Source organism: Catharus ustulatus, chromosome 37, assembly GCF_009819885.2.
Source record: "Catharus ustulatus isolate bCatUst1 chromosome 37, bCatUst1.pri.v2, whole genome shotgun sequence".
NCBI lineage: Eukaryota > Metazoa > Chordata > Aves > Passeriformes > Turdidae > Catharus > Catharus ustulatus.
The window spans coordinates 744,145-764,360 of record NC_046257.1 but is presented as its reverse complement, the minus strand read 5'-3'; the positions used below and the strand labels follow the sequence as shown (position 1 = coordinate 764,360).

The 20,216-nt window shown below is 59.5% G+C and overlaps 2 protein-coding genes and 1 long non-coding RNA gene across 6 annotated transcripts in view; 1 reads left to right on the top strand and 2 right to left on the bottom strand.

Moving 5' to 3' along the window:
• Positions 1-1,436: 1,436 nt before the first annotated feature.
• Positions 1,437-9,091, bottom strand: LOC117009901 (zinc finger and BTB domain-containing protein 4-like). The gene is made up of 4 exons (XM_033084254.1): positions 9,008-9,091; positions 6,368-6,448; positions 5,455-5,531; positions 1,437-4,052 (listed from the first exon to the last, which is right to left on the bottom strand). The coding sequence occupies exon 4, from the start codon at positions 4,035-4,037 to the stop codon at positions 1,437-1,439; it is 2,601 nt and encodes an 866-aa protein (XP_032940145.1). The 5' UTR covers positions 4,038-4,052; positions 5,455-5,531; positions 6,368-6,448; positions 9,008-9,091.
• Positions 9,092-10,015: 924 nt separating this feature from the next.
• Positions 10,016-12,247, bottom strand: LOC117009916. Its single transcript, XR_004420556.1, has 2 exons — positions 10,880-12,247; positions 10,016-10,758 (listed from the first exon to the last, which is right to left on the bottom strand). It is a non-coding gene; the product is annotated as an uncharacterized LOC117009916 (long non-coding RNA).
• Positions 12,248-12,350: 103 nt separating this feature from the next.
• The window catches only part of POLR2A (RNA polymerase II subunit A), a 47,486-nt gene continuing 39,620 nt past the window's right edge, over positions 12,351-20,216 (top strand). For 2 of the 4 annotated variants that reach the window (XM_033084270.2, XM_033084269.2), the window contains exons 1-6: positions 12,351-12,586; positions 14,051-14,183; positions 15,177-15,313; positions 16,358-16,531; positions 18,316-18,597; positions 19,386-19,547. In XM_033084270.2, coding sequence (XP_032940161.1) covers positions 12,497-12,586; positions 14,051-14,183; positions 15,177-15,313; positions 16,358-16,531; positions 18,316-18,597; positions 19,386-19,547 — 978 coding nt within the window. In that variant the 5' untranslated portion in view covers positions 12,351-12,496. Of the gene's footprint in view, positions 12,587-14,050; positions 14,184-15,176; positions 15,314-16,357; positions 16,532-18,315; positions 18,598-19,060; positions 19,130-19,385; positions 19,548-19,697; positions 19,728-20,216 lie in introns of those variants that run through there. The other 2 variants (XM_033084271.2, XM_033084272.2) reach the window with 2 other exon arrangements.

Sequence of the window (20,216 nt, the reverse complement as noted above, 5' to 3'; positions counted from 1 at the left end):
TGCACACTCAGACTTGCACAAGGATCCTCCTTTGCACACTCAGAATTGCACAAGGATCCATTTGCACACTCAGACTTGCACAAGGACTCCTTTGCACACTCAGACTTGCACAAAGATCCTCCTTTGCACACTCAGAATTGCATAAGGATCCTCCTTTGCACACTCAGAATTGTGCAGGGACCCCTTTGCACACTCAGAATCGCACAAGGATCCATTTGCACACTCAGAATTGCACAAGGATCCTCCTTTGCACACTCCCCCCCCCTTGCACACTCGCCCCTCCCCCCGGGGTGGGGGGTGCTGGAATGTCGCTGCGATGCCGATAAGGTGCCGAAGGGTGGGGGAGGGGATTTGGGATTTTGGGGGGGCCCCGGGATAGTGGGGGGGCCCCGACTTCCGGTGGGGGGGGAGGGGAGGGGTCCCTGTAGTGGGGGAGGGGCCCCTTTGGGGGTGCAAAACGCTGCGGGGGGGGGGAGGGGAGGGTCCCGAATATTGTGGGGGAGGGGCTGTTGGGGGGCTGCCCTGTATTGGGGGGGGGGTCTCTGTTGTTTTGGGGGGGGGGGGGTCTCTGTTGTTTTGGGGGGGTCCCTGTGCTCGTGGGGGGGTCCAAACCCTTCCCCTCCCCCCTGGTTTGGGGTGACTGGAAGCCCCCCCCAGCTCCCAGTATCCCCAGTGCCCCTCCCAGTCTCATACTGGTCCCTGTGCCTCGCCCCCAAAAAACTTCTGGGGGTTCTCCCATCACTGGTGGCCCCCCCCAAAATTCTATGGGGGTCCCCGTTTCTTAAGGGACCCCTCCTCAAGCTTTTGGAGACCCTCATAACATCAATGGGGTCCACAAACCTCTGCTGGACACCCCAAAATTTACGGGGACCCCTGACCTGTTACGGGGCCCCCATAAATTGCAATGGGACCCACAAACTTCTATAGGACCCCCCCCTTTTTCTGTGGGGTCCCCCAACCTCTGTGGGACCCCCCCAGCTCCTCCAGTCCCCCCCAATACGGGGCAGGGACCCCCCCCCTCACATTTGGGACCCCCCCAGAATCTCCTCCCCCACCCCTCAGGTGCCCCCCCCGCTTTCCTCGGCCGCTCCCCTCCCCCCCCGGGGAACCCAAAACTGGGGGGGGCCGTGCTGGGGGGGAGGGGAGCGGGGGGAGGAGCCCCCCCAGAACCCCCCGCCCCTCCCCCCCCGGGCAGGAAGCCTCGCTCGGGGTCGGGGAGGACGAGGGCGAGGGGGAGGGGGAAGGGGAAGGGGTAGGCGGCCACCAAGCGGGGCCCGAAGGACAAGGGGAAGGCGGGGGGGGCTGGGGGGACACGGGGACCCCCCCTCGGTGTCCCTCCAGTGCCGTCCCCAGTCTCGGGGTCCCCTCCCCCAGCCCGGCACAGCAGCGCCAGCGGCTGCTCCTGCACCGGGAACCCCCCGGCGGCGTCACCGGTGTCACCCCCCGCCGGTGTCACCCCCACCGGCGACGCCAGGGGACAGCGGGGCCACCCCTTGATCCGCCGGAGCCTCGTCCCTGCCCGCGGCCGGCGGGGTGTAGGCGATGACCGTGGGTGGCGCCGGTGACCCCGGTGCTGACCCCGGCGCTGACCCCGGTGCTGACCCCTGTGGTGACCCCTGCGGTGACCCCGGCGCTGACCCCTCCGGTGACCCCGGCGCTGACCCCTCTGCCGACCCCTCCGCCGACCCCGGCGACCCCTCCGGCGACCCCGGCGAGCGCCGCCGGTGCCGCTGGGCGTGGCGGCTGAGCGCGGCCGCCGTCTTGCACACCTTGGCGCAGGTGGGGCAGGCGAAGCGCAGCGACGGCCGCCGCCCCACCCGCCCCGCCGGCGGCACCGGCGCCGTCCCCGGCGCGGCCGCGGCGGCCTCGTGTCCCCGCTGGTGCTTGCGCAGCTTGCGCAGCGCCGGGAAGCTCTTCCCGCACACCCGGCACGGGTGCTGCCGCTCCCGGCGGCGCGGCGCGTCCCCGCGGCGCTGCTGCGCGTCGCCGTCGTCACCGTCGTCGTCCTCGTCGCCCGGCGCAAACCGCAGCGAGCGCAGCTTGCGCCGCCAGCGCGGCTTTTTGGCGCCGGCGGCCGCGCCGGGGTTGGCGGTGCCGCCGCCCGCCTTCCTTTTGGCCTTGTAGGAGTAGTAGGGCCGCCAGGGCCGGTCCTCGGCGTCGCTGTCGTTGTTGTCGTTGTCCCCGCGGCGCGGCTCGGCGCCGTCGCCGCGCAGGTCGGTGCCGGAGATGCGGCGTTTGACGATGGCCTCCTCGCCGATGCGCACGGTGATCTGGCACAGCCCCTCGCCCGCCGCCGAGCCCGCGTACGCCGGTTTGGCCACGTAGGTCATGGTGCGGCCGCCGCCGGCGCCTCCTGAGGAGTTCTGGGGGGTGGTGGCCGCGGCGGTGGCCTCGGTGGCGGCGGCGGCGGCCGCGCGCTGCGCCTCGATGTAATCGCGCAGCACCTGCTTCTTGATGGGCACCGCCGGCGTCACCGGCGCGGCCGCCGGCCCCTCGGGCAGCCCCGGCGGCTCCTCGCCGGCGCGGCCGTTGTAGGCGATGACCGAGGCGGCGCCGCTGCCGCCGTGAACGATGACCGAGGGCGCGGGGCGGCCGTAGGCGATGACCGAGGCGGGCTCCGGCCGCGGCGCCGGGGGGAAGGCGGCGGCCGCCGCGGCGTCTCCCGGCGCGGCCGGCGGCAGCAGCGCCCCGTCGGGCACAGCGCCCTGGCTGTAGGTTTTGTAGGGCCGCTTGTGCGACCGCATGGGCAGCAGGCGGTAGAGCTTGAGCGCGTTGAGCTTGGGCCGGTAGCCGCCGTTGGGCGTCTTCTCGGAGGCGATGAGCCCCGGGCTGATGCCGTGGAAGGCTTTTTGGTGCGTCTTGAGGTTGTAGTAGGTGACGAAGGTGTCCCAGCAGAAGATGCACTGGTAGCGGCGCTCGCCCGTGTGCCACACCTCGTGCTTGGTGCGGTACTCGGCCAGCGCGAAGACTTTGTCGCAGTAGCGGCACGGGTACTTGCGGCGCCACGAGTGGACGTTGGCGTGGCGCTTGAGGCTGGACAGGGTCATGTAGGAGCGCTGGCACACGCCGCACAGGTACAGCACCTGCCCGTCCACCACCTTGACCAGCGGCTCCTGCTCCGCGCCCGGCTCCAGCGCGCGGTGACGCAGCAGCAGCGCCTTCTTGGCCGCTTTCGGTGCCGCCGCCACGGCCGCCGCCGCCGTGGTGGTGGTGGTGGTGACGACGCCGGTGGTGATGACGCCGGTGGTGACGGCGCCCGTGGTGCCGGTGCCAGTGGTGCCGTCCACGTCGCCGTCCCCGTCGCGACAGCCGACCTCGTGCGTCTGCAGGCGCTTGACGTGGATGAAGCTCTTGCCGCAGTGCCGGCAGCACAGCCCGCGGCGCCCGCGGTGCAGCTTGGCGTGGAATCCCAGCGCGGCCGCTGAGCTGAAGCCGCGGCCGCACAGCCCGCAGCGCAGCGACGCTGACGGCGACGACGGTGAGGCCGGCGAGGGCGACGCCGTCACCGTGTCCCCGCCGGTCGGAGCCGTCTCGCCGCCGGCCGTGGCCGTCTCGCCGGGCCGCGCCGGGCAGGTGAGGTCCACGGGGGCCGCGGGAGGGCGGGGATCCCCCGCCGGCCCCGCCGGTGGAGGGGGGGTCCAGGTGCCGTTCATGTCCCGCGGCGGGGGCCCGGCCTCCAGCCCCTGCAGCGAGGGGATGCCGAGGCGCCGGCCCACGGCTCCCAGCGCCCGCGCAGCCGCCGGCGACGGCACGGCCAGGCGAGAGTTGTAGATGAAGTTGAGGACGTCGGAGAAGACGCCGGCCTGGACGTCCGGCAGCTCCAACACCTGGGCGGGCGAGGGGCAGGTGGGCTCCTGGGCCAGCGCTCGCTTGAAGAAGGGGCTGGAGGCGGCCAGGACGTTTTTATGGGCGCGGAATTTGGTGTCCTCGGCGATGATGGTGACGTCGCAGAATTGTCCCCGCAGGCGCTGCTCGTTCAGTTCCAGCAGCAGCGCCCGGCAGTGCCCGGCGTCCGACACCTCCACGACCGGAGCCATCCCCGCGCCGGCCACCTGAGGGGGGGACCGTGGGGTCACCTGGGTGGGTGGGGTCACCATTTGGGGTCACCTGGGTCATTGTTATGGGGCTGGATGGACACCAGGGTTCCTTTTTTGGGGTCACCTGCATGGCTGGATCCTCTCTCGGTGTCACCTGGGTGGGTGGGGCCAGGATTTGGGATCATCCAGACCCTTGGTCACTATTTGGGGTCACCTGGATCCCACATTTGGGGTCATCCAGACCCCTGGTCACTATTTGGGGTCACCTGGATTCCCTATTTGGGATTGTCCAGACACCAGGGTCCCCTATTTCGGGTCACCCACACACCTCAGTCCCTTATTTGGGGTCACCCAAATATCTTGTTCATTATTTGGGGTCACCTGGTTTCCTTATTTTGAGTCGTCCAGACCCCTGGTCACTATTTGGGGTCACCAGGGTCCCTTATTTGGGGTCACCCAGACAACTGTATCCCATATTTGGGGTCACTCAGACACCTGGATCCCATATTTGGGGTCACCTGGGTCCCCTATTTGGGGTCCCCTTGTCCCGGGGGTCACTGTGGGTTTTTGGGCCCTCCTGTCCCGGGAGTCACTCCAGGGTTTTAGGTCCTCCTGTCCCCTATCCCGGCGTTATCCGGGGTTTTGGGTCCCCCTGTGCCTTGTGCCCGGGGTCATTCTGAGGTTTTAGGGTCCCCTGCCCCGGGGTTATCCGGAGTTTTGGGGTCCCCCTGTCCCCTGTCCGGTCCCACGCAGCCATTTTGTGTCGCGGCCTCCCCGGCCTGAGGCGGCTCAAAATGGCGGCGGCGCCGCGAGCGCGGGAGAACGGGGACCGAACCACCGGGAAGGAACCGCGGGGGGAGCAGGGGCAGAACCATCGGGAACTGCGGGGGGAGCAGGGGCAGAACCACCGGGAACTGGGGGGGGGAGCAGGGGCAGAACCACCGGGAACTGCGGGGGGAGCAGGGGCAAAACCACCGGGAACTGCGGGGGGAGCAGGGGCAGAACCACCGGGAACTGCGGGGGGAGCAGGGGCAGAACCACCGGGAAATCGCGGGGGGGGGAGCAGGGACAGAACCATTGGGAACCGCGGGGGGACCCAGGGATGGACCCATAGATGGACGCTGACCCACAGCTCTGACCCATGGCCAGACCCACATCTGGACCCACATCTGGACCTGCAGCATCACCCCCATGCCCCAGGGCTGCCCCACATCTGGACCAACATCTGGAGCCAGGGCTGCTCCACAGCCCCTCCAGGGTGTCAACCCCAGCCTGACCCACGGCCAGCCCAGAGTCTGCACTCCCAGTACATCCCAGTATCCGCCAGTACTTCCCAGTGCCTCCCAGTATATCCCCAGTGCCCTCCACTATCCCCCAGTACCTCCCAGTATCCCCCCAGTGCCCCCCAGTGCCTCACCTGTGCGCGGGGCCCTCATGGACTGGGTGTTGCTGCTCCGGGGGTCCTCGGGGAGGGGTCACAGCCGGCCGGGCCTCCTGGGGAGGGGGGGACACCGAGACAGGGGTCACAACACCCGGATTTGGGGGTGCCCGGGGTCCCTGAGGGGGTCACAACAGGTGGATTTGGGGAGGGTCACAACACCCGGACGCGGGTGACAAAGTTCAGGGGGAGGGGGATTCTCCAGCATGATGTCACCATCACAGCAAAGGGAGAGGTGTGACGTCATCTGGAGGGGTGGCAGGGTGACGTCATCAGGTGGAAGAGCGACGTCACGGAAGGTTTGGGGGGTCAGGGTAGATGTGACGTCATTGTCACTGACAGGGTGTGGGAGTGACGTCACCACGAGGGGACAACATGGGGGAGGGGTCAGGGCAGTGTGACGTCATCAGTGACGTCGCAGGGGGTGTGTCACACACAGAGGGGTGGGGACACACCTGGAGGGGAGGGGCACCGGGGGGGCAGGGACAACCTGACGCAGCCGCTACAACCGGAACTCCACGGGGATTTTGGGGGGTGGGGCAAAAGCAGAGGGACCCCCCCCTCCCCAGCGACCCCTCCCCCACCTGGGACCCCCCAAACTCTCAGGCCCCCTCCCCCCACCCCGTGCCCCCCCTTCCCCCCCCTCAGGTACCCCCGGAGCCGCCTGACAGCGGCGTCCCGTCCCTGACGTCACCGGGGGAGGGGGGGAGTGTCACCCAACTGTTGCCATAGAAACAAACCCCCCCTTCCCCCCAGACCCCGCCCCATCCGGACACACCCTTCACCCGTGGCCAATCAGGGAGCAGCGAGCGCCAGGCCACGCCCACCCCCTCCGCGACCACGCCCACCCCCGGTAATGGGAGTGCGCGCGCCGCTGACGTCATGGGCTCACCTGGATGCTCATTGGCTGGGCTGGGAGTGACGTCACGGGGCCCCGTCCTGCCGCGGGCAGTGTTAAAGGAGCAGGCGGAGGCTGCGGGGGCGGGGCCAGAGGGGCGTGGTCAGAAAAGGGGCGGGGTTAAAGGGGGCGGGGTTAAGGGGCACAGAAGTGTCACCGCGTCACCGGTGGGAGGGGGAGGACAGGACACACACAGGTGTGACACACACACACAGAGAGGTGTGACACACACGCACACACACACACAGATGTGTGACACAAACACACACAGGTGACACACACCTGCACATGCAAAAACACAGGTGTGACACGCCCACAACACCTGCACGCACACGGGTATGACACACAGGTGACACACACAAACCCGCACACGCATACAGGTGTGACACACGCACACACAAACACACAGGTGGGACATGCCAGGGACAGGTGTGAGGTACAACCGGACACAGACTGACACAGCCACACACCCACACGGACACACAACTGCACACGGATACAGCACGCACAGCCACACAAATGAACATGGATGTACAACCGCACCGGGACGTGATGCACAACTGAACATGGATGTACAATCATACAGGGACACGGCACTAAACCCAACAGGGATGTACAACCGCACAGGGATGTGATGCACAACCGAACACGGATGTACAACTGCACTGGGACACACCCCCACAGGGAGATACATGTGTGCACAAGCACAGTCACACACACGGAGCAACAACCCACACACAAAACCCTCACACAGGCGCACAACTGCACAAACAACCCACAAACAACCCTCACATGGGCACACAACCGCACACGGACATGACACAACCACACAGGGACTCCTGACAGGCAGAGACGCAACCGCCCATGGATGAACAACCCTCACACAACCCTCTCAAGGGCGCACAACTTCACAAGTACGTGACACAACCGCACACGGATGCACAACCGTATAAACAACCCTCACACAACCCTCCCACAGGCGCACAGCCGCGCACGGACGTGACGCGCTCACAGCCATACGCAGACGGTTCACACACGGAGGCACAACCGCACACGAACAACCCTCACACAGATCCACACCCCAACAGGGATGCTTGACAGGCAGAGGCACAACCGCACAGGGACGTGACACACAACTGCACAGGGACACACAACAGTCACAACCGAACACAAACAACCCCCACAAAGCTCCCACACGGAGGCACAACTGCACTGGACACTTGACAGGCAGAGGCACAACCGCACAGGGACACACAACACGCACAAACACACGCAGATGCACAACCAAACACAAACAACTGACAGGCAGAGGCACAATCACACAGGGACATGACACGCAACCAGACGTGAACACACAACACCCACAAGCACACAGGGATGCACAACCGCACACAAACAACCCTCAGGTAACTCCCACATGGATGTGCAATCACACTCGGACACTTGACAGGCAGAGGCACAACCGTACAGGGACACGACACACAACTGCACAGGGACACGACACCCCAAAGCACACGCGGATGCACAACCGAACACAAACAACCCTCACATGTATGCACAAGTGCACTTGACAGGCACAACCGAACACAAAAAAACCCACAAAACTCCCACATGGACGCACAACCGCGCACAGACAATCGACACACGCCCGTGCACAGACAAACAACCCCGACACAGACACACAACCGCACACGGATGAACAACTGGACATGGGACTTGACACAAACAACCGCACACAGAACAACTGGACACGGGACTTGACACAAACAACTGGACACGGATCAACTACTGGACACGAGACTTGACACAAACAACCGGACACAGACACGAGATGTAACTGTCACGCCAACAAACACCCGCACACGCACAGCCCTGCACGGACACCACGCACGGACAAACAACCGGACACGCACAAACAACCCCCGCGCTCAGAAACACCCGCGCACGGCCCCGGCACACCCGCACACGCAGCCCCACACCCGCACACCGACCTGTCACACTCACACCTGCACGGGGACACCCCCTCAGACCCCCCCCACCCCGGTACAAACACGCAGCTGTTCCCCCCCCCCCCCAACCCGCGTCACCCTTGTCACCCCTCTGGGGTCCAACCCCCCCTCCCAGCAGCGCTTTTTGGGGGCTGGGGGGGTGTCGGGTGTCATTTGGGGGGGACAGAGTGGGGTCCTGGCTGGGGGAGGGACGTTTTGGGGTCCCGGGGGGGGGGAGCGGGGGGTGTTGCTGGGCACGCAGCACTTCAGGGGGGTCCCGGAGCACTTTGGGGGTCCCGGGGGGACACTCCGGGGGTGCCGTGAGGGTGTTTAGGGAGGGTCCGGGGGGTGTTTGTGGGGTTTAGGGGGGAGTTTAGGGGGCGGGTGGGGAATTCGGGGGGTGGGCGTGACCCAGGGCAGTGCAGGGGGTGGGGGTCGCGTTCCCCCCGCCCTGACCCCCCCCCGTGGGACGCGGGGGTCGCGCCGGGGGTCGCGGAGCGGTGACAGCGGCGGGCGCGGGGCCGGGGGTCGCGGGGGCTCCGTGGGGGCGGGGTCGTGGGGAGGTGGAGGGGGGGTCCCGGGGTAGGAAAAGGGGGGGGGTCCCGGCGCTCTGCGGGGGTCCCGGGGTGGGTGGGGGGGTCGTTACCGGGGCCTGTCCCGGGGCCGGTGATGTCGCGACGGCGGCGGCGGCGGCGGCACAAGATGGAGGCGGCGCGTTGGGCCCCGGGTGGGAGGGAGGGAGGGACCCCCCCGCCCCACGGCGCAGGGACACGGGGGGGACACGCGGGGGGACACGCGGGGGGACACCCCGAAAGGGAGGTGGGGGGGAGGACAGAGGGACACGAGGAGGGGACAGCGGGACATGAGCGGGGAACAAGCGGGGGGACACGGGGAGGGGGCACGGGGGGGACAAAACCGGGGTAGAAGTGGGGGGACAAGGGGAGGACACAGCTGGGGGGACACCAGGGGGACAAAACCGGGTTAAAAGTGGGGGGACAGCTGGGGGGACACAGCTGGGGGGACACGGGGGGGACAAAACGGGGGTAAAATTGGGGACACAGCTGGGGGGACATGGGGGGGACAAAACCGAGGTAAAAGTGGGGGGACAGCTGGGGGGACACGGAGGAGACAGCTAGGGGGACACAACTGGGGGGGACAAAACTGGGGGAAAAGTGGGGGGACACAGAGGGGACAAAATGGGGGTAAAAGTGGGGGGACATGGAGGGGACAAAACCGGGGTAAAATTGGGGGGACAGTTGGGGGGACACAGCTGGGGGGGGACAAAACTGGGGTAAAAGTGGGGACACAGCTGGGGGGACACGGGGGGCACAAAACCGGGGTAAAAGTGGGGGGACAGTTGGGGGGACACAGCTGGGGGGACACAGAGGTGACAAAACCAGGATAAAAGTGGGGGGACAGTAGGACACGAGTGGGGGGGACACAACTGGGAGGCAAAACTTGGGGACACAACTGGGGGGGCACAAGGGGACATTTGGGGGGACAGTGGGACACAGCTGGGGGTAAAGGTGGGGAGCACAGGCAGTCAGGGGGACATGGAGGGGACAGGGGACACAGTTTGGGGGACAGGGGGTGACAGCAGGACACAGGCAGGGTGAGGGCACAGGGGACGAGGGACACAACCAAGGACACAAATGAGGGACAAAGTGACACAAAGTGACACGATGAGACAGAACTGGGGACAAATTCGGGGATACAGTGACACAATCAAGGACACAGCGAGAGAGAGATGGGGACAAAACTGGGGATGGGGTGACACAACCTGCACAAAACTGGGGACACAACCGGGGCTACGATGTCACAGTGCCACAGGCACAGCTGGGGACACGACCAGAAATGGGGACACAAACCAGGGACTCAACAAGTCACAAACAGTGACACAATGAGTGACACAACACAAAAATGGGGACAAAGCGGTGACACGAGCGGTGACAACAGCCATGACCGGGTGTAGCAGAGACCCTGCTCTGTGGGGGGGGGGGTTCAGTTGTCACCGTGCACTCGGTGTCACCTCGTGTCACGTTGTCACTGCAGTGCTGGCTGTGGTGTGGGGGGCACGGGTTGGGTTGTACCTTTGGGTTGTACCTCTGATTGTGTCACACGGTGTCACAGCCGTGTCACCTCTCACGTTGCGTGTCCGGCTGTGCCGTGTGGGGTCACAGGTTGGATTGTACCTCAGACTGTGTCACATGGTGTCACAGCCGTGTCACCTCTCACGTTGTGTGTCCAGCTGTGCTGTGTGGGGTCACGGGTTGGGTTGTACCTTTGGGTTGTACCTCAGACTGTGTCACACAGTGTCACAGCCATGTCACCTGTCACGTTGTGTGTCCGGCTGTGCCGTGTGGGGTCACCAGGTTGGGTTGTACCTTTGGGTTGTACCTCAGACTGTGTCCCACAGGTCGGATTGTACCTCAGACTGTGTCACACAGTGTCACAGCCGTGTCACCTCTCACATTGCGTGTCCGGCTGTGCCGTGTGGGGGTCACAGGTTGGATTGTACCTCAGACTGTGTCACACGGTGTCACAGCCGTGTCACCTGTCACGTTGCGTGTCCGGCTGTGCCGTGCTCACCTCATGGCACGGTGACACCCACAGTCACACCCTGTGATGTCACACTCCGTGTCACCCCAGTGCAGGGGACACCCCTGGTGAAAAGGGGGACGCTCCCCTCACTCCTGACCCCTAAACTTGCCCCCTGCTCCCTGAACTGCTCCTCCTCTGTCCCCAAAATCCCTCCAACCTCTCATGCTCCCCACAAAACACTATTTTCCTTCTCCCTAAATTCTCCCCTCTGCTGTTCACCCCCAAATACCCCTTTTCTTGCCATAATTGTCCCCAAAACCCCCAGCTCCGCCTGAATACTTCTCCCTGACCTCCAAACACCAAAATTCTCCTTTTTTATTTCTCCACTTATGCCCTCCTCGTCCTTCCTGTCCCTCCAGAACTCTCCTGCTCCCCTCAATCATTCTTTTACCGATCCAGTTGTCCCTCACAAGTCCGACTTCTGCCCCAAAACACCCCCTGCTTGTGTATAACTGCTCCTCTCTAAATAGCCCTTTCCTATATATAGGAAATTATAACCCCACATCCCCTCCAGCTCTACCAACAACCTTCAAGCCCTTAATTGCGCACCTAATCTCTGCTCAAATTCCCCCTTCCCGCTCCTAAAAATACTCCTCCACTCCCACTGCGCCTCTCCTGCCCTTTCCCCACCACTCCGGGACAGGCCCCGAAGCCTCGGCCTTTCCCAGCGGCCACAGCCGGGTCGGGAGCGCCGGGGGCGGCCGGACCGGGCTGGCGAGGCCGGGGCTGCGCAGGCTGCGGCGGGAGCGCCGCTTCGCCCATTTCCGGCACCGTCCGCCTTTGCTTCGGCATCTTTCGTGAGAAATTCGGCAGCTTCCGGCATCTTCCGCTCCTTGTTCGGCACCTTTCGATAACTTCCGCCAATACTTCGGCCAGCTCCGTCTCTTTCCGTCAGCGTTCGGGCAGCTCGGGTTAACTTCGATCATTTCCGTCACCGTCCGGAGGCTGTTCGGCCATCTCCGCCCACTTCCGGCAGTGCTTCGGAAATGTCCGTCAAACTCCGTCAATCTCCGCCAGCTCCTGAGGTCACTGCCTGAAACCTCGGCTCTCGGGCTCGGGGAGGGCGGTGCTTTTGAAATAAATTATTCATGAACCGATCCCACCGTGCTGGAAGCGGGGGGTCCGTCGGCGGCGCGTCCCGCGAGGGCTCCACGGAGCAGCCGCCGCCTCCCAGCCCCTTTCCCGCTCCTCGCTCGCCTCACGGACCGTAACGGGCCTCGCCTCTCCCTTTCCTTCCCGCCGCTTTTTTCCCGCGCCTCCCCCTTTTTCCTGTGAGCCGCTTGGTACGCTCCGGCTACGCCCCCACCGGCGGCGCGCGGGGCCGAGTCTATAAAAGGCGGCGCCGGAGCCTCACAGAGCTCAGTCGCGCCTTGAGCGCGGAGCGGCCGGAGCAGAAAAGGGGGAGCTCCCGGCCGGAGGCTCCGTGAGGCGCCGGTTCCCCGGTGGGGTCCAAACTCTCCCTCCCCCAGCCCCTCGGTGAAGGGGTCGATCCCGAGCAGTCGGAGCGGCGCGAGGCCGCGGCCCCACCGGCGCCATGCACGGCGGGCCGCCCTCGGGCGACAGCGCCTGCCCGCTGCGCACCATCAAACGAGTCCAGTTCGGGATCCTCAGCCCCGATGAGATGGTACCGGGGCCGGGGCGGCGCGGACGGAACCGCGGGGCCCGCGGCGGGAGCGGGGCCGGCGGCTGAGGGCGATCGGCGGCGGGAAATGGCGCCGGGGCACCGAGAGCGGGGATCGGGGAGCGGAGCGGCCCCGGGCGGGGCGGGCGGGGACAGCGCCCCCCACAGGCCCGGGGGACTGAAGGGGAGGGATTTGGGGGAGCCCTCAGGGGGTTCAGGGACACAAACGCGGCTCTGGAAGGTGCTGGGGTGCTCAGGGATTCTCTGGAACAACATTGAGGTGTCCGAGAGTGGCTGAGGATCCCCTGGCAGCGTTTTGGTGTCGCTAGGAGTGGCTCAAAGAGCCTCAGGGGGCTTCAGGAAAAAACATTGGGGTGATTTGGAAGGGTTTTGGGAAGGTTTCAGGGTGTCCTGCAAGGGGCTTGGGATCTCTGGAGCTGTTCGTGGAGGCCTTGGAAGAGCTTTAGGATGGCGTGAAGGAGATTTTGGGGCGCCTGGAGGATTTTAGGGGAGCTCTGGAAGAGCTTTGCGGTGTCGTGGAGGGGTTTTGGGGTCCCTGAGAGTATTTTAGAGAACTAAGGAGGAATTTTGGGGTTCCTGGGAGTTGTTCAGAGAGCCCAGATTTAATTTTGGGGTTCCTGGGAGTTGTTCAGGAAGCCCAGGAGAGTATTTGGTGAACCCAGGAGAGATTTTGGGGTCCCTGGGAGTCCCTCAAGGAGCTCAGGTTGAGTTTTGGGGTTCCTGGGAGTTGTTCAGAGAGCCCAGATTGAATTTTGGGGTCCCTGAGAGTTGCTTAAGGAGCCCAGGAGAGAATTTTGGGGTTCCAGGAAGTTATTTGGCGAGCCCAGAAGAGATTTTGAGGTCTCTCAGAGTCGCTCAGGTTGGTTTTTGGGGTCCCTGGGAGTCCCTCAGGGAGCTCAGGAGGGGTTGTGGGGTCCCTGAGAGTGGCTTAAGGAGAGATTTTGGGATCCCTGGGAGTCCTTCAAGGAGCTCAGGTTGAATTTTGGGGTCCCTGGGAGTTGTTCAGGGAGCTCAGGTTGAATTTTGGGATTCCTGGGAGTCCCTCAAGGAGCTCAGATTGAATTTTGGGGATCCTGGAAGTCCCTCAGGAAGCCCAGGAGAGATTTTGGGATCCCTGGGAGTCCTTCAAGGAGATCAGGTTGGATTTTGGAGTCCCTGGGAGTATTTCAGAGAGCTCAGGAGAGATTTTTGGTGTTCCTGGGAGTCCTTCAGAGAGTCCAGGTTAGATTTTGGGGTCCCTGAGAGTATTTCAGAGAGCCCAGGAGAGATTTTTGGGGTCCCTGAGAGTATTTCAGAGACCCCATTCAGGATTTTGGGGTGACTGAACAATTCGTTGTCACCCAGGGGTGGTGACTTGGGGTCCCCTCACCCATTCAGGGATTTTTGGGGGGGTTGTGGATGAATGTGGGGGTCCCCCCGTGCCTCAGTTTCCCCTTTCCCCCCCAGAAACGAATGTCAGTGACCGAGGGGGGCATCAAATACCCCGAGACCACCGAGGGGGGGCGCCCCAAGCTGGGCGGGCTCATGGACCCCCGGCAGGGCGTGATCGAGAGGACGGGGCGCTGCCAGACCTGTGCCGGTGAGTTTGGGGGTGCTGGGCCCCAAAATCCTGCTGGGAGGGGGTGCTGAGATCCAAAATCCTGCTGGGAGGGGGTGCTGAAACCTGAGATCCTGCTGGGAGGGGGTGCTGAGATCCAAAATCCTGCTGGGAGGGGGTGCTGGGCCCCAAATCCTGCTGGGAGGGGGTGCTGAGATCCAAAATCCTGCTGGGAGAGGGGTGCTGGGCCCCAAAATCCTGCTGGGAGGGGGGTGCTGAAACCTGAAATCCTGCTGGGAGGGGGTGCTGAACCCCAAAATCCTCATAAGGAGTGTTCTGAACACCCAAATCCTGCTGTGAGAGGGGTTTTGAGCCCCAAAATCCTGCTGGGAGGGGGTGCTGAAACCTGAAATCCTGCTGGGAGGGGGGTACTGAGATCCAAAATCCTGCTGGGAGGGGGTTCTGAACCCCAAAATCCTGCTGGGAGGGGGGTCCTGAACCCCAAAATACACACATGAACCCCCAAATCCTGCTGTGAGAGGGACCTGAAACCTGAAATCTTGCTGGGAGGGGATCCCTGAACCCCAAAATCCTCATAAGGAGGGTTCTGAACCCCCAAATCCTCACAGGGACCCCCTGAGGTTCAAAACTCCCTCCCATGGAAGGTCCTGAACCCCCAAATCTTCACAGGGATCTGTTGTGGAATTTTTTGGGGCATCCCCAATGGAATTTTGGGATGGTTCAATGGGATTTTTGGGGTGTGCCCAATGAAATTTTTGGGTGACCACAATGAAATTTTGAGGTGGCTCAGTGGAATTTTTGGGGTGCCCCTGTGGCAATTTTTGGGTGTCCCAGTGAAAATTTTTGGGGTATCCCCAGTGTAATTTTGAGGTACCATCAGTGGAATTTTTTGGGGTGTCCCAATGAAATTTTGGGGTGACCACAATGAAATTTTTTGGGGTGTCCCTATGGGAATTTTTGGTGTGTCCCAATGGAATTTTGGGGTGTTCTAATGAAGTTTTTTTTGTGTCCCAGGGAACATGACGGAGTGCCCCGGGCACTTCGGGCACATCGAGCTGGCCAAGCCCGTGTTCCACGTGGGGTTCCTGGGGAAAACCATGAAAATCCTGCGCTGTGTTTGCTTCTTCTGCTCCAAGCTGCTCGTGGACTCGGTGAGAGACCCTAAAAAAAACATCAGGGGATCCTGAAAATCCATCAGGGGATCCTGAAAATCCATCAGGGGGATCCTAAAAATCCATCAGGGGATCCTAAAAAATATCGAGGAATCCTAAAAATCCATCAGGGGGATCCTAAAAATCATCAGGGGAGCCTAAAAAACAACAAGGGGATCCTAAAAAATATCAGGGGGACACTAAAAACAACAAGGGGATCCTAAAAAAACAGTGGGGGGATCCTAAAAAAAAATGGGGGGATCCTAAAAACGTCAGGGGGATCCTAAAAAACACCAGAGGATCCTAAAAACCATCAGGGGATCCTAAAAAACAGCAAGGGGAGCCTGAAAAATATCGAGGGATCCTAAAAATCTGTCAGGGGGATCCTAAAAAATATCAGGGAGACACTAAAAACAGTGGGGGGATCCTAAAGAACATCAGGGGATCCTAAAAACAATAGGGGGGATCCTAAAAAACAGTGGGAAATCCTAAAAACATCAAGGGGATCCTAAAAATCCATTAGGGGATCCTAAAAAATATCAGGGGGATCCTAAAAATCCATCAGGGGATGCTAAAAACAATGGGGGGGGGTCCTAAAAATCCATCAGGGGATCCTAAAAAACAACAGGGAGATCCAAAAAACCATCAGGGGGATCCTAAAAATCCATCAGGGGATCCTAAAAAACGTCGGGGGGACACTAAAAACAACAAGGGGATCCTAAAAACGTTGGGGGCTCCTAAAAAACAATGGGGGGATCCTTAAAAATGTCAGGGGGATCCTAAAAATTCATTAGGGAATCTTAAAAACATTGGGGGGGTCCTAAAAAACATCAGGGAAGTCTGAAAAACAACAAGGGGGATCCTAAAAAACAGCAGGGTGACCCTAAAAACCCATCAGGGGGATCCTAAAAAACATCAGGAGATCCTAAAAAACAGCAAGGGGATCCTAAAAAACATCAGGGGGACTCCAAAAACCCCAAAATGGCCTCCTGAGACCCCAAAATTCCATTTCCTCCCCCCAAACCTGTGTTTTTTCCCCCCCAGAACAACCCCAAGATCAAGGACATCCTGGGCAAGTCCAAGGGGCAGCCCAAGAAGAGGCTGACCCATGTGTACGACCTGTGCAAGGGCAAGAACATCTGCGAGGGGGGCGAGGAGATGGATCACAAGTTCGGCGTGGAGCAGCCCGAGGGCGACGAGGACCTCACCAAGGAGAAGGTGCCACCCAAAAATCCTCATTGGTGACACCAAGATTATCATTTATGGCATAAAATCCTGATTGGTGACACCAAAATCCTCATTGGTGACACCAAAATCCTCTTTAGTGGCACCAAAATTATCATTTATGGCTTCAAAATTCTCATTTATGGCTTCAAAATCTACTTTGGTGGCCTCAAAATTCTCATTTATGGCCCCAAAATTCTTATTTGTGACACAAAATTCTCATTTATGGCCTCAAAATTCTCATTTGTGGTCTCAAAATTCTCATTTATGGTCTCAAAATTCTTATTTGTGGCACAAAATCCTCATTTATGGCCTCAAAATTCTCATTTATGGTCTCAAAATTCTCATTTATGGCCTCAAAATTCTTATTTGTGGCACAAAATCCTCCTCAGTGGCCCCAAAATCATCGTTTATGGCCTCAAAATCTTCTTGGGTGGCCCAAAATCTACTTTGTTGGCCCCAAAATTCTCATTTATTGCCCCAAAATCATAATTCATGGCCTCAAAACCCTCCTAGGTAGCCCCAAAATTCTCATTTACGGCCTCAAAATCCTCTTCAGTGGCCTCAAAATTCTTATTAGTGGCACAAAATCCTCCTCAGTGGCCCCAAAATCATCATTTATGCCCCCAAGGTTTTCATTTATGGCCCCAAAATTCTCGTTTATGGCCTCAAAATCATCATCTATGGCCCCAAAATCTGCCTGGGTGGCCCAAAATCTACTTTGGTGGCTCCAAAATTCTCATTCATGGCCTCAAAATCCTCCTTGGTGGCCTCAAAGTCTTCCTTGGTGGTCCAAAAGCCTCCTGGGTGGCCCCAAAATTCTCATTTATGGCCCCAAAATCCTCCTTTGTGGCCCCCAAATCCTCCTGGTTGGCCCAAAATCTTCCTGGGCACCCCAAAATCCTCCTGAGTGGCCCCAAAATTCTCATTCATGGCCTTGAAATTCCCATTTTTACCCCAAATTATCCCATTTTTACCCCAAATAATTCCCATTTCCCCCCAATAACCCCATTTTTCCCCCCAATAATCCCATTTTTAACCGCAATAACTACATTTTTAATCCCATTTTTAACTCAAATAACCCCATTTTTAACCCATTTTTACCCCCAATGATCTCATTTTAACCAATTGTTATCCCAAATAATCCCATTTTTAACCCAAATAATCCCATTTTTAACCCAAATAATCCCATTTTTACCCCAATAACCCCATTTTTAACCTAATTTTTACCCCAATAATCCCATTTTCCGCCCCAATAACCCCATTTTTAACTCAAATAATTCCCATTTTTAACTCATTTTTAATCCAAATAACCCCATTTTTAACCCATTTGTAACTCAAATAATTCCCATTTTTAACCCATTTTTACCCCCACTAATCCTGTTTTTAACCCAAATAATCCCATTTTTAAACCAAATAACCCCATTTTTCCCCATTTTCCCCACCAATAATCCCATTTTTTACCCCAATAACCCCATTTTTAACTCAAATAACTCCATTTTTACCCCATTTCCCCCCAATAATCCCATTTATAACCCATTTTTACCCCCAATAACCCCATTTTTAACCCATTTTTAACCCAAATAACTCCATTTTTAACCCAAATAACCCCATTTTTCCCCCATTTTCCCCCCAATAACCCAATTTTTAACACAAATAATCCCATTTTTCTCCCAATAATCCCATTTTTAACCCATTTTTAACCCAAATAATCCCATTTTTACCCCGTTTTCCCCCATTTTTCACCCAAATAATTCCCATTTTTTCCCTCCTCCCAGGGCCACGGTGGCTGCGGCCGTTACCAGCCGCGCATCCGCCGCTCGGGGCTGGAGCTCTACGCCGAATGGAAACACGTGAACGAGGATTCCCAGGAGAAGAAAATCCTGCTGAGCCCCGAGCGCGTGCACGAGATCTTCAAGCGCATCTCGGACGAGGAGTGCTTCGTGCTGGGCATGGACCCCAAGTTCGCCCGGCCCGAGTGGATGGTGTGCACGGTGCTGCCCGTGCCTCCCCTGTCTGTGAGGCCTGCTGTGGTCATGCAGGGCTCGGCCAGGAACCAGGTGGGGATTTGTGGGGTTTTTAATGGGATTTTTTATGGGGTTTTGGGGTGATTCTGGGGGGGTTTTAGGGTGTTTGGGGTGGGTATTGGGGTGTTTGTGTGCATGGTTTTACCTGTGCCTCCCCTGTCTGTGAGACCTGCTGTGGTCATGCAGGGCTCGGCCAGGAACCAGGTGGGGAGTTATGGGATTTTTTATGGGATTTTTTATGGGATTTTGGGGTGATTCTGTGGGGTTTTGGGGTGTTTGGGGTGGGTATTGGGGTGTTTGTGTGCACGGTGCTGCCCGTGCCTCCTCTGTCTGTGAGGCCTGCTGTGGTCATGCAGGGCTCGGCCAGGAGCCAGGTGGGGATCTATGGGATTTTTTATGGGATTTTTTATGGGGTTTTAGGTGGGTTTTGTGGGGTTTTAGGGTTGTTATTGGGGTTTATGGGGTGATTCTGTTGGGTTTTGGGGTGTTTGTGTGCACGGTTCTACCTGTGCCTCCTCTGTCTGTCAGACCTGCTGTGGTCATGCAGGACTCGGCCAGGAACCAGGTGGGGAGTTATGGGGTTTTTTATGGGGTTTGAGTGTGAATTTATGGGGTTTGAGTGTGAATTTATGGGGTTTGAGTGTGAATTTGTGGGGTTTCTGGTATCTTTGAATTGATATTGAGGTAATTCTTTGTTATTTTGGGATGATTTTTTGCCATTTTGTGATGATTTTGTGCCATTTTGTGATGATTTTGTGGGGTTTTGTGATGGTTTTGTGGGGTTTTGAGCCCCCCCAGTGATTTTTTTGGGGTGTCCCCAGGATGACCTGACCCACAAACTGGCCGACATCGTCAAGATCAACAACCAGCTGAGGAGGAACGAGCAGAACGGCGCGGCCGCGCACGTCATCGCCGAGGACGTCAAACTGCTGCAGTTCCACGTGGCCACCATGGTGGACAACGAGCTGCCAGGCCTGCCCAGGGTGGGTTTGGGGGGTCACTGATGGATTTTGGGGGGTCACAGAGGGGTCTCAGATGGATTTTGGGGGGTCAGAGAGGGGATTTGGGGGTCACAGGCCGCGCACGTCATCGCCGAGGACGTCAAACTCCTCCAGTTCCACGTGGCCACCATGGTGGACAACGAGCTGCCAGGGCTGCCCAGGGTGGGTTTGGGGGTCACTGATGGATTTTGGGGGGTCACAGAGAGGTCACAGATGGATTTTGGGGGTCCCAGAGGGATCACAGATTAGACCTGGTTTTGGGCCTGGTTTTTTTTTTGGGCCTGGTTTTTTTTGGGCCTGGTTTTGGCCTGGTTTGGTTTTGGGCCTGGTTTGGTTTTGGGCCTGGTTTGGTTTTGGGCCTGGTTTTTTTTTGGGCCTGGTTTTTTTTTGGGCCTGGTTTGGTTTTGGGCCCGGTTTGGATTTGGGCCTGGTTTTGGGCCTGGTTTGTTTTTGGGCCTGGTTTGTTTTTGGGCCTGGTTTGTTTTTGGGCCTGGTTTGGTTTTGGGCCTGGTTTGGTTTTGGGCCTGGTTTGGTTTTGGGCCTGGTTTGGTTTTGGGCCTGGTTTGGTTTTGGGCCTGGTTTGGTTTTGGGCCTGGTTTGGTTTTGGGCCTGGTTTGGTTTTGGGCCTGGTTTGGTTTTGGGCCTGGTTTG

Coding starts and splice junctions, on each gene's coding strand:
- LOC117009901 (XM_033084254.1), bottom strand. CDS start 4,037: ATGGCTCCGGTCGTGGAGGTGTCGGACGCCGGGCACTGCCGGGCGCTG.